Raw genomic sequence first — 17,005 nt, forward strand, 5'->3', positions numbered from 1 at the left:
TCATCCAACTCAGTATCCCATCCCTGCCTTCTCTCCATACCCCCTGATCCCTTTAGCCACAAGGGCCACATCTAACTCCCTCTTAAATATAGCCAATGAACTGGCCTCAACTACCTTCTGTGGCAGAGAATTCCACAGATTCAACACTCTCTGTGTGAAAAAAAATGTTCTCATCTCGGTCCTAAAAGATTTCCCCCTTATCCTTAAACTGTGACCCCTTGTTCTGGACTTCCCCAACATTGGGAACAATCTTCCTGCATCTAGCCTGTCCAACCCCTTAAGAAATTTGTAAGTTGCTATAAGATCCTCCCTCAATCTTCTAAAACTCAGCGGGTGCAGCAGCATCTATGGAGCGAAGAAAATAGGCAACGTTTCGGGCCGAAACCCAGAAGGGTTTCGGCCCGAAACGTTGCCTATTTCCTCCAGGGCTTCGGCCCGAAACGTTGCCTATTTCCTCCAGGGCTTCGGCCCGAAACGTTGCCTATTTCCTTCAGTGGGAGAGAGAGATACTCAAACATCAAGTTATAAAATGGAATGAAGGGTTATGGTCTGAGTGCAGGTAGCTGAGACTAGGTTCGGCACGGACTAGAAGGGCCGAGATGGCCTGTTTCCGTGCTGTAATTGTTATATGTTTTATATATATATGTTATATGTTAAAGTAGACAAAAGTGCTGGAGAAACTAAGCAGGTGCAGCAGCATCTATGGAGCGGAGGAAATAGGCAACGTTTCGGGCCGAAACCCTTCTGGGTTTCGGCCCGAAACGTTGCCTATTTCCTTCCGGGTTTCGGCCCGAAACTTCGCCTATTTCCTTCAGGGTTTCGGCCCGAAACGTTGCCTATTTCCTTTGCTCCATAGATGCTGCTGCACCCGCTGAGTTTCTCCAGCACTTTTGTTTACCTGCGTAGATCCTTGTGGTTTGCTATGAAAAAGGATCGCAATTGAAGCTGAGTTTTTGGTCTCATTCTTATTCTAGGAATATCTTTCCCACAAAGTAAATACAGGAGCAGCAATCACCATGAATTGTGTTCAATTCATAAACAGCATGCAAATGTACAAACGTTTTCTCTCAGCAACATAGTCTGCACTAATCAGTTTAATTATTCATCTAAGTGAGCATGTTTAAAGGTCATATGCAGATGATGATGTCAATATCATCATTCTCTATCATCCTGTTTCTGTAATTATTATAGATGCTCGCAGACTAATTACAAATTTGAATTGGAATTGTTAAGGGGCCTGTCCCACTGTACAAGCTAATTCAAGAGTTCTCCTGAGTTTGCCCTGATTCGAACTCGGAGAGTTACGGTAATGGCCGCTCATGGGTACTCGGGGCTCTCGTGGACATGATACAACATGTTGAAAAATCTTCACGAGCTTACCGCGTTTCCCGAGTACCTGCCGTTAGCGTTACGGGCCGTTAAGAGACGTCCCCGAGCTCCGACGTACCCGCTACGTACATTCCACGTGCTTACCAAGAGTTAGATTTTTTTTTAAACTCGGGAGAACACTTGAACAACCTCGTACAGTGGGACAGGGCCTTTACCAGCCGCCACGGATATTCAAACAGATGATGCGGACTCCAACGCTCTACAGAGGACTTAAGGGCCTGTCCCACTTACGTGATTTTTTTTCGGCGACTGCCGGCACCCATCATAGCCGCAGCAGGTCGCCGGAAAACCCAGCGGCGACTAGAATACGGTACGGCTCTTTGGGCGACTACTCATGACCATACGGGCTTCACCCCGCGACATGTCGCCTGTACGGTCGTGAGTCGTCTCCTCAGTCGCCCAAAGAGTCGTAGCGTCTTTCTGGTCCCCGCTGGGTTTTCAACATGTTGAAAAAGTTGCGTAAGTGGGACAGGCACATTAGAACAGCACAGCAACAAGGAACAGGGCCTTCGGCCCACTATGTCTGTGCTGAATATGATGGCAAGATTAACTATTCTCCTCTGAATGCCTGTGATCCATATCCCTCCGTTCCCTGCATGTGTCCATGTGCATGTCTAAAAGCCTCTTATACACCACTATCATATCTGCCTCCACCACCACCCCTTTTTTTTTTTTTTACAACTAAATGTATTCAATTATTAAAAATAATATTGACACTACAATAAAACAAGCCAGAACCCACCACCATAAATACAATACAAACATGTATCCATAATAAACTACTATACAACTATGATACAATCCTTATTGAGGATACATTCAACACCCTGCGGAGCCCAGCGGTCCCGGAACTCCCTCAGGGTGCCCCTAGACAGGGCGTATTCCCTTTCTAATCCCACCCAGGCACGGACATTACCCCGGAAAAGGGGCGGGCAGCTGGCACGGGTAGAGCCCCCCACCGTCTGGCGCCGTGACTCGCGGATGGCCATCTTGGCCAGGCCCAGGAACAACCCAACCAGGACATCTTCAGCCCTACCCTCTCCCCTACGCACAGGGTGTCCAAAGATGAGGATGGTGGGTGAAAAATGCAGCCAGAAGGCAAGGAGCAGCCCCTTTAGATATTCAAACAGTGGCTGTAGCCTCACGCACTCCATGTACCCGTGGTACACAGACTCTTCCAGCCCGCAACAGTGGCAGGCGGCTGGCGAGTTTGTGAACGGCGAGAGAAACAAGTTGCAGGGAACACCTCGGTGCAATACCCTCCACCCCAGGTCCCCAATGTAGAGGGGGAGAATCCCTGCGTAGAGGGACCCCACCACCACCCCTGGTAGTGCGTTCCAGTAGGGTTGTCAACTGCCCCGTATTAGCTGGGACATCCCGTAATTTGGGCTAAATTGGTTTGTCCCAGACGGGACCGCCCTTGCAGACGGATGGACAATGGCCAGAGATGAAAACACAGAGAGTGAGACAACAGGATTGAAGAGTTGCAAATTGTGAAGTGAGGTTGAAGGAATATAATGGAAGGGGAGGGGAGAAATAGGTTCGATGAACGGGTGATCGATGGCTGCTGTGGACTTGGTGGACCAAAGAGCCTATTAACTGCCTTTTCTCTAAACTAAACTATAAGGTCATAAGTAATAGGAGCTCAAATAGGCCATTCGGCCCATCAAGTCTACTCTGCCATTTAATCACGGCTGATCTATCTCTCCCTCCTAACCCCATTCTCCTGCCTTCTCCCCGTAACCCCTGACACCCGTACTGATCAAGAATCTATCTATCTCTGCCTTAAAAATATCCACTGACTTGTGGCCTCCACAGCCGTCTGTGGCAAAGAATTCCACAGATTCACCACCCTCTGACTAAAGACATTTCTCCTCATATCCTTCCTAAAAGAACACCCGTTAATTCTGAGGCTATGCCCTCTGGTCCTAGACTCTCCCACAAGTCGAAACATCCTCTCCATATCCACTCCATCCAAGCCTTTGTCTATTCTGTATATTTCAATGAGGTCTCATTCTCGACCCGAAACGTCACCTATTCCTTCTCTCCATAGATGCTGCCTCACCCGCTGGGTTTCTCCAGCAATTTTGTCTACCTTCGATTTTTCCAACATCTGCAGTTCCTTCTTACTCATTCCTGGGGTCGTTCTTGTAAACCCCCTCTGGAGCCTCTCCAGAGCCAGCACATCCTTCCTCAGATATGGTGCCCAAGATGCTGGAGATAGACACAAAATGCTGGAGGAAACTCAGCGGGACAGGCAAGGGGTTGGACAGGCTAGATGCAAGAAGACTGTTCCCGATGTTGGGGAAGTCCAGAACAAGGGGTCACACAGTTTAAGGATAAGGGGGAAATCTTTTAGGGCTGGGATGAGAAAAACATTTTTTACACAGAGAATCTGTGGAATTCAAGTCAAGTCAAGTCAAGTCAAGTTTATTTGTCACATACACATACAAGATGTGCAGCCACAGAAGGTAGTTGAGGCCACAGTTCACTGGCTATATATATTTTTTTTGAATTTGTATTTAGTCTGCGAGCATCTATAATAATTACAGAAACAGGATGATAGAGAATGATAATATTGACATCATCATCTGCATATGACCTTTAAACATGCTCACTTAGATGTTGGGGAAGTCCAGAACAAGGGGTCACAATTTAAGGATAAGGGGGAAATCTTTTAGGACCGAGATGAGAAAAACATTTTTTACACAGAGAGCAGTGAATCTCTGGAACTCTCTACCACAGAGGGTAGTTGAGGCCAGTTCATTTGGCTATATTTAAGAGGGAGTTAGATGTGGCCCTTGTGGCTAAAGGGATCAGAGGGTATGGAGAGAAGGCAGGTACGGGATACTGAGTTGGATGATCAGCCATGGTCATATTGAATGGCGGTGCAGGCTCGAAGGGCCGAATGACCAACTCCTACACCAATTTTCTATGTTTCTATGTTTCTATCTCTGGAGAGAAGGAATGGACAACGTTTCAAGTCGAGACCTTCCCGACGATCCCGGGAAGCTGGATTTTAGAAAGATTCATCTGCCATATTGAGTTTTGGGGGAGAAAGCAACATTGCAGAAAAACCTACATAGCCTGCGACTGCTACACAACTCTCCTATTGATGGAACCCTGACTGAAACCAGCATCTGCAGGTCCTTGTGTCAACATAAAGGGCCTGCCCCAACTTGGCGATTTTTGTTCGGCGACTGCCGGCATCATTGACTGGCGTATCAGGGTCACCGAGAATTTCGCAGCGTGATGACATATTAACGCCCCGGTGTTTTCTCAGATTCAGATTCAGATCAGATTCAGATTCAATTTTAATTGTCATTGTCAGTGTACAATACAGAGACAACGAAATGCATTTAGCATCTCCCTGGAAGAGCGACATAGCAAACGATTTGAATAAAAAAAAAAATAATAAGTGTCCGGGGGGGGGGGGTGATTGGCAGTCACCGAGGTACGTTGTTTAGTAGAGTGACAGCCGCCGGAAAGAAGCTGTTCCTCGACCTGCTGGTTCGGCAACGGAGAGACCTGTAGCGCCTCCCGGATGGTAGGAGGGTAAACAGTCCATGGTTGGGGTGAGAGCAGTCCTTGGCGATGCTGAGTGCCCTCCGCAGACAGCGCTTGCTTTGGACAGACTCAATGGAGGGGAGCGAGGAACCGGTGATGCGTTGGGCAATTTTCACCACCCTCTGCAGTGCCTTCCGGTCGGAGACAGAGCAGTTGCCATACCATACTGTGATGCAGTTGGTAAGGATGCTCTCGATGGTGCAGCGGTAGAAGTTCACCAGGATCTGAGGAGACAGATGGACCTTCTTCAGTCTCCTCAGGAAGAAGAGACGCTGATGAGCCTTCTTGTCTTCTCAAGTGTCGCAGCATTTTTTTTTGTCGCTGCTGGATTTTCGAAATGTTCAAAATCTTTTGGCGACACTGATATGACGCCGGCAGTCGCAGAAAAAATTCACCAAGTGGGACAGGGCCCATTAGTGTTCACAAATGGTTACCACTATACTAGATGGGACACATTGCAAACAGATCGAATAAGGTGGTTAAGAAGGAACTGCAGATGCTGGAAAATCGAAGGTAGACAAAAGCGCTGGAGAGAATCAGCGGGTGCAGCAGCATCTATGGAGCGAAGGAAATAGGCAACGTTTCGGGCCGAAACCCGGAAGGGTTTCGGCCCGAAACGTTGCCTATTTCCTTCAGGGTTTCGGCCCGAAACGTTGCCTATTTCCTTCAGGGTTTCGGCCCGAAACGTTGCCTATTTCCTTCAGGGTTTCGGCCCGAAACGTTGCCTATTTCCTTCAGGGTTTCGGCCCGAAACGTTGCCTATTTCCTTCAGGGTTTCGGCCCGAAACGTTGCCTATTTCCTTCAGGGTTTCGGCCCGAAACGTTGCCTATTTCCTTCAGGGTTTCGGCCCGAAACGTTGCCTATTTCCTTCAGGGTTTCGGCCCGAAATGTTGCCAATTTCCTTCAGGGTTTCGGCCCGAAACGTTGCCTATTTCCTTCTGGGTTTCGGCCCGAAACGTTACCTATTTCCTTCAGGGTTTCGGCCCGAAACGTTGCCTATTTCCTTCAGGGTTTCGGCCCGAAACGTTGCCTATTTCCTTCAGGGTTTCGGCCCGAAACGTTGCCTATTTCCTTCGCTCCATAGATGCTGCTGCACCCGCTGAGTTTCTCCAGCACTTTTTGTCTACCTCCAATGAGGTGATACTGGGCACTTGACTGGCACAATGTGCTGCCAGATATGTATTCCACCTCGCCTTTAAGCCTCCCGTTACTGCTGAGCCAAGTCCTGGATCCTTTTTCCAGTGGAGTAGATGAACAAGAGAGAGGCATCATCTGCCAAAGCTAAAAATGAAGTGCCAACTCAGGATGTTAAAACATTGCAAACAGCTTGCTGTTAACAGAGCAGTGGCCCGATAACCCCCCCAACACATCAGATCAGAGTTCTGGACTTGCGCCACATGCTTTCATGAATGAAAGTGTACCACTAAACAACGATAGGGAGGGGTAGACACCCAAAAACATCCCCATCTTCACCGGTGCCAATGCAGAAACACTGCATGGTGGCGCAGTGGTAGAGTTGATTCAAGATTCAAGATCCAAGATTCAAGAGAGTTTATTGTCATAGAGAGTGAAAAACAGGCCCTTCGGCCCAACTTGCCCACACTGGCCAACACATCCCATCTGCACTTGTCCCACTTGCCTGCATTTGGCCCATACCCCTCCAAATCATGTCCTATCCATGCACCTGTCCAATTGTTTCTTAAACATTGCAATAGTCAAGTCAAGAGAGTTTATTGTCATGTGTCCCAGATAGGACAATGAAATTCTTGCACAACAGAACATAGACGGCATGAATACAGAACAGATCAGTGTGTCCATATACCATTGTATAAATATATACACACATCAATAAATAAAACAGATAAAGTGCAAATAAACAGATAATGGGCTATTAATGTTCAGAGTTTTGTTTGAGTTGAGTTTAATAGCCTGATGGCTGTGGGGAAGTAGCTATTCCTTAACCTGGACGTTGCAGTCTTCAGGCTCCTGCACCTTCTACCTGAAGGTAGCGGGGAGATGAGTGTGTGGCCAGGATGATGTGGGTCCTTGATGATACTGCCCCACAGCCCCAAAGACCCGGGTTCAATCTTGACTACGGGTGCTGTCTGTGCGGAGTTTGCACATTCTCCCACTGTAACTGTATGAGTTTCCTCCGGGTGCTCCGGTTTCCTCCCACGTTCCAAAGATGCGCGGGTTTGTAGGTTAATTGGCTCCTCTGTAAATCGCCCCCTAGTGTGTAGGGAGTGGATGAGAGAGTGGGATAACATTGAAATACCTACATGAAACATAAAAATTATCGATGGCAGGCGTAGACCGGTCGGCCCTTCGAGCCTGCACCGCCCATTCAATGTGATCTTCAATGATCATCAATCAGTTCCCGTACCTGCCTTTTGAGCCATACCCTCATGAAGATTTGCCTTACAAGGGCCACATCTAACTCCCTCTTAAATATAGCCAATTGAACTGGCCTCGACTACCCTCTGTGGCAGAGAGTTCCAGAGATTCACCACTCTCTGTGCGAAAAAAGTTTTCTCATCTTAGGTTTTTAAGTGGATTTCCCCCTTATATTCTTAAGCTGTGACCCCTTGTCCTGGACTTCCCCAACATCGGGAGCAATCTTCCTGCATCTAGCCTGTCCAACCCCTTAAGAATTTGTAAGTTTCTATAAGATCCCCTCTCAATCTCCTTTTCCTAGAGAGTATAAACCAAGTCTATCCAGTCTGGTTTCAAAGACAAGTCCTGGACATCCCAGGAATCAGTGATAGAACCTTCTCTGCACTCCCTCTATGGCAATATGTCCTTCCGTACTGATTTGCAGAACGCAAAGTGCGCAAATACCTAATGTGTGGATGGGTGATCGATGGCCGGCGTGGACTCGGTTGGCCAGAGGCACATTTCCATGCTGTGTCCTTCAATTTATCAATCAATTCAATCGATTGTGTTTTGAGCAGAAATCCTCATGAAGATTTGCCTTATCTAATAAAATATGTTTTTTTGATATTTTCTATTCTTGAACTTACTTTTAAATCCATAAGGAAGTTTTAAATAGACCTACAATTTTAAACATTTAAGTGATTTAAGGGAGGGGGGGGTAAGGGGGGAACCCCTTCAGTCACCTCCTCCACGGAGAGACAACATTTTCCATGGTGAGGAGGCACCAATTCAGGACTTATCTGGACTTACCTTGCCTGAATATCTGGATGCCCACAGCAGCGACTGTGGAGGGTTGAGGTCCCGACCAGGGGGAAATGGAGGAGGACTGGGCAACTTTTGTGCCTCCCACCACAGTGATGAATGCTGTGGTGGATGTTTGTGAATATTTTTATTGTGCATTGTGTGTTCTTTTTTCATTGTACCGCTGCTGACAAGTGACGAATAAAACTTGACTTGACTTCTTCAACCAACCCGAAACAAGACCCTTCTTCAACCTACCCGAAACAAGACCATTCTTCAACCAACCCGAAACAAGACCATTCTTCAACCAACCCGAAACAAGACCATTCTTCAACCAACCCGAAACAAGACCATTCTTCAACCTACCCGAAACAAGACCATTCTTCAACCAACCCGAAAAGACCATTCTTCAACCAACCCGAAACAAGACCATTCTTCAACCAACCCGAATCAAGACCATTCTTCAACCAAACCCGAATCAAGACCATTCTTCAACCAACCCGAAACAAGACCCTTCTTCAACCTACCCGAAACAAGACCATTCTTCAACCAAACCATCCATTTTTTAACAGCGCTTTTTAAAAAAAACAAACACTTGTTATTGAAATATTTGAAATGCATTAATTTTAATGGATGTAGAACAAGATAATATTACTCCAAGTAACCCAACAGGCTCTTTGGCCTGACACGCTGAAGAAGGTTCCCAACCTGATGTGTTGCCTGTCCCTTTCTTCCATAAATAGTCATAGAGTGAAACAGTGTGGAAACAGGCCCTTCAGCCCAACTCGCCCACACCGGCCAACAATGTCCCAGCTACACCAGTCCCACCTGCCTGCGCTTGGTCCATATCCTTCCAAACCCGTGCTATCCATGTACCTGCCCAACTGGTTCTTAAACATTGTGATAGTTCCTGCTTCAACTACCTCCTCTAGCAGCTGGTTCCATACACCCACCCCTCAGGTTCATGCTACAAGATGCTGGTTGACCTGTCGAGTTCCTCCAGCACTTGGTGTTTAGCTCAAGGTTCCAGCCACTGCAGAGACACCTGTGCCTCAATACTGTACCAGGAGCTTTAAAACTAACTACTGTCCTTACCTGAACGCTTCGATCAGCCGCTCCACCTTCTGCGCCTCTCCTTGCACTCGGATGTGAGCCTGGAACTTGCGCAGTGCTTCATCCAATTCCATGTTAGAGAAGTCCATCTCATCGACAACGCAACTGGAAGCAAGCAGAGGATGCATGGTTATAATCACAAGCACGACAATACTTTATTAGCCAAGTATGTTTTGCAACATACGAGGAATTACATTTGCCGAGTCAGTTATACAAATAAAAAGCAACAGAACACTCAAAATACATTTCAACATAAACATCCACCACAGTGACTCCTCCACATTCCTCACTGTGATGGAAGGTGAAAAAATGTTCAATCCCTTCCCTTCTTTGCTCTCCCGCGGTCGGGGGCCACGAGCCTCCGGTGACGGGACGATCTTGACTCCAGTAGCCGGCGGCATTTGGACCCCCCGCATTGGGGGCGAACAGCTCCTGCATCGGGGGGATGTCAGCTCCCCGGGCCGGCAATCGGACCCCGCGTCGGGGCTGGTGGTGCCTCTGCGTTAGTTGGAGCTCCCGACATCCACGGCCTCAGTCGAGACTGCGAGCTCCCGATGTAAAGTCCGCAGGCTGCGGTTGGAGTGATTCCAGGCAAGGGATCGACTCCCATATTAAGTAGGGCCCAAGGTCAGTCCGTGGTGGCCTCCAGCTCCATCGATGGTAGGCTGCAGAGTGGCCGGAGAATGCGATCCGGAAATCTATCGCATCTCCAGCAGGCAAGAATTTTTTTTTAAAGTTTCCCCCCCCCCCCCCTCCTCCCCCCCCTCTCCTCTCCCTCCCTCTCCCCCTCCCCCAAATAAAACAAACCAGAGAACATTTACAAACACTTTTAACACACACTAAAAATTAAAAAAAGACAAAAAAACAGACGGACTACTGGCGGGGCTGCCAATCGCACGGCGCCCCATGGTGGCATGATCAATTGGATCCTCCCATCAGGTAGTAAATGACATGCTATTACTGAAAGGAGGTCATTAGTTTGTGTAGGACATTGGACCGACCTGCATCTCATCCATCACTTCTGAAATTATTTGTGAGTAAGTTTTCATTCTCATCACAAGCAAATGGCCAACCATCACTTGTTAATGGAACCATCCATTTGTTAACAGTGCAATGTTTAAAAAAAAATCACTTGTTATTGAACCCTCCACAATGCATTAATATAAATGGATGTTAGACAAGAAAATATTGCAATACGCAACAATAAAATCAAACAGCATCTAAACATGCCCTTCGGTCCATCTCACACATGCAGACCGAGATGCCTGTCTCAACTCGTCCCATTTGCCCCCCCCCCCCCCCCTTTATTTTACATCCCATGTACCCATCCAAATGTCTATTCAATGTTGTAATTGGACTCAAGTGTAATTGTAGGGGCGGTCACGGTGGTGCAGCGGTAGAGTTGCTGCCTTACACCGCTTGCGTTGCCGGAGACCCGGGTTCGATCACGACTACGGGCGCTGTCTGTACGGAGTTTGCACGTTCTCCCCGAGACCACGTGGGTTTTCTCCGAGATCTTCGGTTTCCTCCCACACTCCAAAGACATGGGTCGGCCATTTAGAACGGAGATCATGGGAGACCCCTTCCACCCCTGCAACGGACTGTTCCAGCTGCTACGGTCAGGCAAACGCCTCCGTTGCCACGCAGTGAGAACGGAGAGGTTGAGAAAGAGTTTCTTCCCAGAGGCCATTCGGACTGTAAACGCCTATCTCACCAGGGACTAACTCTACTGAACGTTTTTCCTTCCATTATTTATTATGTAAAAGAATATGTGTGTTATGATTGTGTTTATAGTTTGTTTGGTTGTTTTGTTGTTTGTCTTTTGCACAAAAGTCCGCGAGCATTGCCACTTTCATTTCACTGCACATCTCGTATGTGTATGTGACAAATAAACTTGACTTGACTTGACTTGATGACTTGATGACATGTCTGGGATGTAGGTGGAATTCTCTGCCCACGCGGTCACAGGGAGGGCGGGTGGAGGAACCGGGTCTCACTGGAGGTAGCTACCTGCTGCAAGATGCCGCCAGAGAGTAGATAGGGCTCTCTCATAAATGATAGTGATAAGTCAGGGGATACACCTGGGGAGGACAAATCAAAATAGGACGTACGGGGTACTGGTATTGAAGAATACAGTGAATGGGGATCGGTGCTGGCTCGATGGGAAATCCATATAGAATGGCCTACTCCTGGTATGCTAGCCTATTGTCTATAGAAGCTGGGATCTAATTTAAAATCTACAAGGCCCAAATCATGTCAATTTGGGCCCATTATAGGTGGAAACTGAGAGGAAACCCACGTGTTGCCTGGGTCACAGTTAGAGAACGTTGCAAAGTTAGGTCTCCACGCACTGATAGAGGTCTTTACTGGAGTGGAACTTTTCCCTTTGAGTCTTCAAACAAGAGGACATGCTGAGAATGAGGGGACAGAAGTTTAGCAACATGATCTTTATCCGAGAGTGCGGTGTGGAATGAGCACTGTGCCAGGCAGGTGGGACTAAGGGGAAAAAAAAATTGTTCGCCAGAGAGTAGATTGGTTGATTTTTCCTCTCATAACACACAGGTGATTTCAGGCCATGTACATCAGCTCTATCCCCGCAACAGCTGATCAACCAAGAGGCACATACAAGATGTTGTGGGAACGCTGGTTTAAACGCAAAATGCTGGAGTAACTCAATGGGACGGGCAGCATCTCTGGAGAGAAGGAATGGGGACACGTTTCGGGTCTGAGGGAGGACCTCGACCTGAAACGTCACCCACCCCCTCTACACAGAGATGCTGCCTGTCCCGCAGTTGTTACCCCAGCATGTTGTGGCCATCTTCGGCACATACCAGGGATCACCTACAGCACCGGGTAGATCCTTTGACTTACTCACTGATTTAACCGACTGAATTAAGGACGAAACTGTGACCTTATCCTCAGAAAAAGAGAAAGCAAAGGTGACAAAGAAAACCAGGGCCGTCTAGAGAAGATAAACACAGAAAGATTGGCTGTCTGTTTCACTATAAATAATGAGAAATGCCTTTCCGTGAGATCCACAATAATTTAATCTCAGGGTTCAACTGATACAGAAAATGTCCTCTTCTATTTCTGCCTTGCTGTTGAAATCCCTGTGGAGAGCCGCCTGCCTCGCAAAGGGAAAGGGCAGATATTGAAAAACACACAAACGCAATTTATTCTCTTCTTTTAAAGCATCAATCAATAATGAGTTCTCTCATCCTTCCTAAATGACTTCACCCACCCCAAGGGCCCGTTGTGCTTTCAATACATTCCCTTTCCCTCAGGCAGGCTTTGAGAGTGCATTGTTAACTTAAGACTCAATCACCTAAGAATTGTTGCATTAACATTTTCCAAAGTCTATCCGGCATGACAATAGACAATAGACAATAGGTGCAGGAGTAGGCCATTCGGCCCTTCAAGACAGCACCGCCATTCAATGTGATCATGGCTGATCATCCACAATCAGTACCCCGTTCCTGCCTTCTCCCCATATCCCCTGACTCCCACTATACAAGCTGAAGTAAGTGAATCAGTCTGGTGAACCATCTTTGTACTTGCCATAGAGGGAGTACAGAGAAGGTTCACCAGACTGATTCCTGGGATGTCAGGACTTTCATATGAAGAAAGACTGGATAGACTCGGCTTGTACTCGCTAGAATTTAGAAGATTGAGGGGGGATCTTATAGAAACTTACAAAGTTCTTAAGGGGTTGGACAGGCTAGATGCAGGAAGTTTGTTCCCGATGTTGGGGAAGTCCAGAACAAGGGGCCACAGTTTAAGGATAAGGGGGAAGTCTTATAGGTCCGATATGAGAATTTTTTTTTTCACGCAGAGAGTGGTGAATCTGTGGAATTCTCTGCCACAGAAGGTAGTTGAGGCCACAGTTCATTGGCTATATTTAAGAGGGAGTTAGATGTGGCCCTTGTGGCTAAAGGGATCAGGGGGTATGGAGAGAAGGCAGGTACGGGATACTGAGTTGGATGATCAGCCATGATCATATTGAATGGCGGTGCAGGCTCGAAGGGCCGAATGGCCTACTCCTGCACCTATTGTCTATGTTTCTATGAAGTATGGCATGCAAAGTACTGCTTCCTCCCACCATGGAACCTTCCTGCTACTTCCCCGAGGAGAAACTAAAGCAAGTCGGAGTATTGAGATTTCCTTACGTAATATCAGCCACGCGGCAGCTTCAGAACGGGAGGAAAAATATCGCACTGAACGGCACTTAACGGGATTGGTCTGTCTTCCATGTTGCGACCAGATCACCGAAGATTTTTGTTTGTTTTTATGTGCAAGCAGTGCTGAATTAGCCAGGGGAGCAAGGGATGGGAAGTTCAAAGAACTGTTGCACTTGAAGAAGTCCCTTGTATCCAAGGAGTAGGCAGTGGGGAATAACAGCTTTCATTTTACCAAAGCAATTCTCAGAACGTTCCCCTGAAGAAAATGTGCTTCTTTGAACAAGGCAGTAGGAGCCATTTAGACAATGGACAATAACCAATAGATGCAGGAGTAGGCCATTCGGCCCCTCGAGCCAGCACCGCCATGCAATGTGACCATGGCTGATTATCCACAATCAGTACCCCATTCCTGCCTTCTCCCCATATCCCCCTAACTCCGCTATTTTTAAGAGCCCTCTCTTATGCTTGTTAGTTACTGTTAGTATTTCTGAGGTAGACAAAAATGCTGGAGAAATTCAGCGGTTGAGGCAGCTTCTATGGAGCAAAGGAATAGGTGACGTTTCGGTTCGAGAACCTTCTTCAGACTGATGTGGGGATGGGGGGGGGTCGGGAAGAAGAAAGGAAGAGGTGGAGACAGTGGGCTGTGGGAGAGCTGGGAAGGGGAGGGGAAGGAGGGAGAAAGCAGGGACTACCTGAAATTGGAGAAGTCAATGTTCATACTGCTGGGGTGTAAACTACCCAAGCGAAATAAGGGGTGCTGCTCCTCCAATTTACTCTGGCCACGGAGGAGGCCCATGACAGAAAGGTCGGATTGGGAATGGGAGGGGGGAGTTGAATTGCTGAGCCACCGGGAGATCAGGTTGGTTATTGCAAAATAACCGGGATTTCGGTGATGACTGATTGAATTGATTCATTGATGGATAGACACAGCATGGGAATGGGCCCTTCGGCCCACCGAGTCCATGCCGACCATCGATCCTCGCTCACACTAGCTCCATGCTATCCCACTTTCTCATCCACTCCCTACACACTAGGGGGCAATTTACAGAGGGGCCGATTAACCTACAAACCCGCACGTCTTTGGGATGTGGGAGGAAACCGGAGCACCCGGGGGAAACCCACGCGGTCACAGGGAGAACGTGCAAACTCCACACAGACAGCACCCGACGCCAGGGTCGACCCGTGGCCTCTGGCGCTGTGAGGCAGCGGTTCTACCCGCTGCACCACTGTGAAGGCCCATGGTTGTGGAGAGAAGTCCCACTCCCACAGCCCCTGCCATCGGGCAATATCCATCGAAAGCAGTTTCTCCCGGGACATCGGCTGTAACGGTAGTGAGATACTTGGAGGATATCCATGGAGTTAGGGGGTCGCTGGTTTACCTGCTGCAGCTGAGGTGGGACATCTTTGCCGACATGGACAAGTGGGGCTGAAGGGCCTGCTTCCATGCTGTATGACACCCTGGCCATCTCTGTGTCGGGTGTTAGGGGTTACGGGGACGAGAATGGGGTCAAGAGAGAGAGATAGATCAGCCATGATCGAATGGCAGAGTAGACTTGATGGGCCGAATGGCCTAATTCTGCTCTTATCACTTATGGCCTTATGATCTCAACTCCTACTACTAAGAATAAGGAGTAAGCCATTTAGAACGGAGACGAGGAAACACTTTTTCTCACAGAGAGTGGTGAGTCTGTGGAATTCTCTGCCTCAGAGGGCGGTGGAGGTGGGTTCTCTGGATGCTTTCAAGAGAGAGCTAGATAGGGCTCTTAAAAATAGCGGAGTCAGGGGATATGGGGAGAAGGCAGGAACGGGGTACTGATTGGGGATGATCAGCCATGATCACATTGAATGGCGGCCATCTCGGCCCCACAAGTCCGGGCCGACACAACTTTGTTTCCCTTAGTCCCACCTGCCTGCACTCATACCATAACCCTCCATTCCCTTCTCATCCATATGCCTATCCAATTTATTTTTAAATTGCCACCCTGACTGTGTCTATGTTGGGTGTCAGGGCTTACGGGGAGGAGAATGGGGTCAAGAGACTGAGAGATAGATCAGCCATGATTGAAAGTCACAGTGGCCTTTGTGTTTAAGAAGGAACTGCAGGTGCTGGAAAATCGAAAGTAGCCAAAAGTGTTGGAGGAACTCAGCGGGTGCAGCAGCATCTATGGAGCGAAGGAAATAGGCAACGTTTCGGGCCGAAACCCTGAAGGAAATAGACAACGTTTCAGAAGGAACGGCAGATGAAGGAAAATCGAAGGTAGGGGCCGAACCCTGGAGAAACTCAGCGGGTTTCGGGCATCTAAGGAGGAAGGAAATAGGCAACGTTTCGGGCCGAAACCCTGAAGGAAATAGGCAACGTTTCGGGCCGAAACCCTGAAGGAAATAGGCAACGTTTCGGGCCGAAACCCAGAAGGGTTTCGGCCCGAAACGTTGCCTATTTCCTTCCCTCCATAGATGCTGCTGCACCCGCTGAGTTTCTCCAGCATTTTTCTCTACCGGCAGAGTGGACCTGATGGGCCGAATGGCCTCATTCTGCTGTTATCACTTCTGACCTTCTGATCCCAATCCCAACTTCTTTACAAAATGGAGTTGGCTTGGAATAACAAGGTCTGCGGTGATGTCAGATGGTGGGCTACTGTAACCGGGGCAAGAGGGGGGGGGGGGGGCTCAAGAGGAGAGATACGACGGGCTGAGAGGAGCGGAACACGATGGGAGTGGAAAACCAGACTCGCTAAAGATGCAACACGGGGTAAAAATAGAAGCAGGCTTGTCTCTCTGCCTCCGTGCCCGATAATCAAAGTGGCAGCTCTGCGAGCAAGTCAGTCGCGGGCTCCTGGAGGCAACATCACCTTTGAGCAGCCAGCACTAATGTAGAGCATATTATCATGCATTGGTGAGTTGTAACAACTTCTAGGTTTGAGCGAGGGATTACAAAATCAGGCCTGACGTTCCCTCAGCCCGCTCGTTAATCAGCATTAACTCTCGTGAATGAGTCGTTAAGGACTTGGTTAGGCCTCAACCTACCCGGATATCGCTGAAGAAACCCTTTATCTTGGGCTGCTTTGTGCTTTGGTTCACATCGCGGTTAATTTTATTCATCGTTTTAAAGTTCTCCTTTCTTTAAAACCCCCCGCGGGGGCTCTCCCAGTGTCTGTCAGTCACCGTTGCAAGAGATTTGGAGAATACCCAGACAACACCCCGGGTGACACAACTGTCCCTCAAATGCTTGACCTATTTTTTCAATCTCATACTATCTCCTCGAGTTAACTCTCCCCCAAGCTCCAGCATCATCACTTGTTTCGGCCGTTCCCCGTCTTCTAGAATTAGAACGCAGCAGAGCAGAAACGAGGAACTGCAGATGCTGGTTGACAAAAGAAGACACAGAGTGCTGGAGTAACTCAGTCAGCGGGTCAGGCAGCACCTGTGTAGAACATGGATAGGTGACGTTTCACAGAGTGCTGGAGGAACTCAACGGGTCAGGCAGCATCTATGGAGCTAAGGAAATAGGCAACGTTTCGGGCCGAAACCCGGAAGGATTTAGCCCGAAACGTTGCCTATTTCCTTCGCTCCATAGATGACACTG

At 48.2% G+C, this 17,005-nt stretch overlaps 1 protein-coding gene across 1 annotated transcript in view; it reads right to left on the reverse strand.

The window, feature by feature from the left end:
• LOC129706087 (IQ motif and SEC7 domain-containing protein 3-like) overlaps positions 1–17,005 on the reverse strand; it is a 68,920-nt gene that overhangs the window by 39,919 nt on the left and 11,996 nt on the right. The window contains 1 exon segment of the mRNA XM_055650059.1: positions 9,227–9,349. Within this exon segment, the coding sequence (XP_055506034.1) occupies positions 9,227–9,349 (123 nt within the window).

Source organism: Leucoraja erinacea, chromosome 19 (genome assembly GCF_028641065.1).
Source record: "Leucoraja erinacea ecotype New England chromosome 19, Leri_hhj_1, whole genome shotgun sequence".
NCBI classification, from domain to species: domain Eukaryota; kingdom Metazoa; phylum Chordata; class Chondrichthyes; order Rajiformes; family Rajidae; genus Leucoraja; species Leucoraja erinaceus.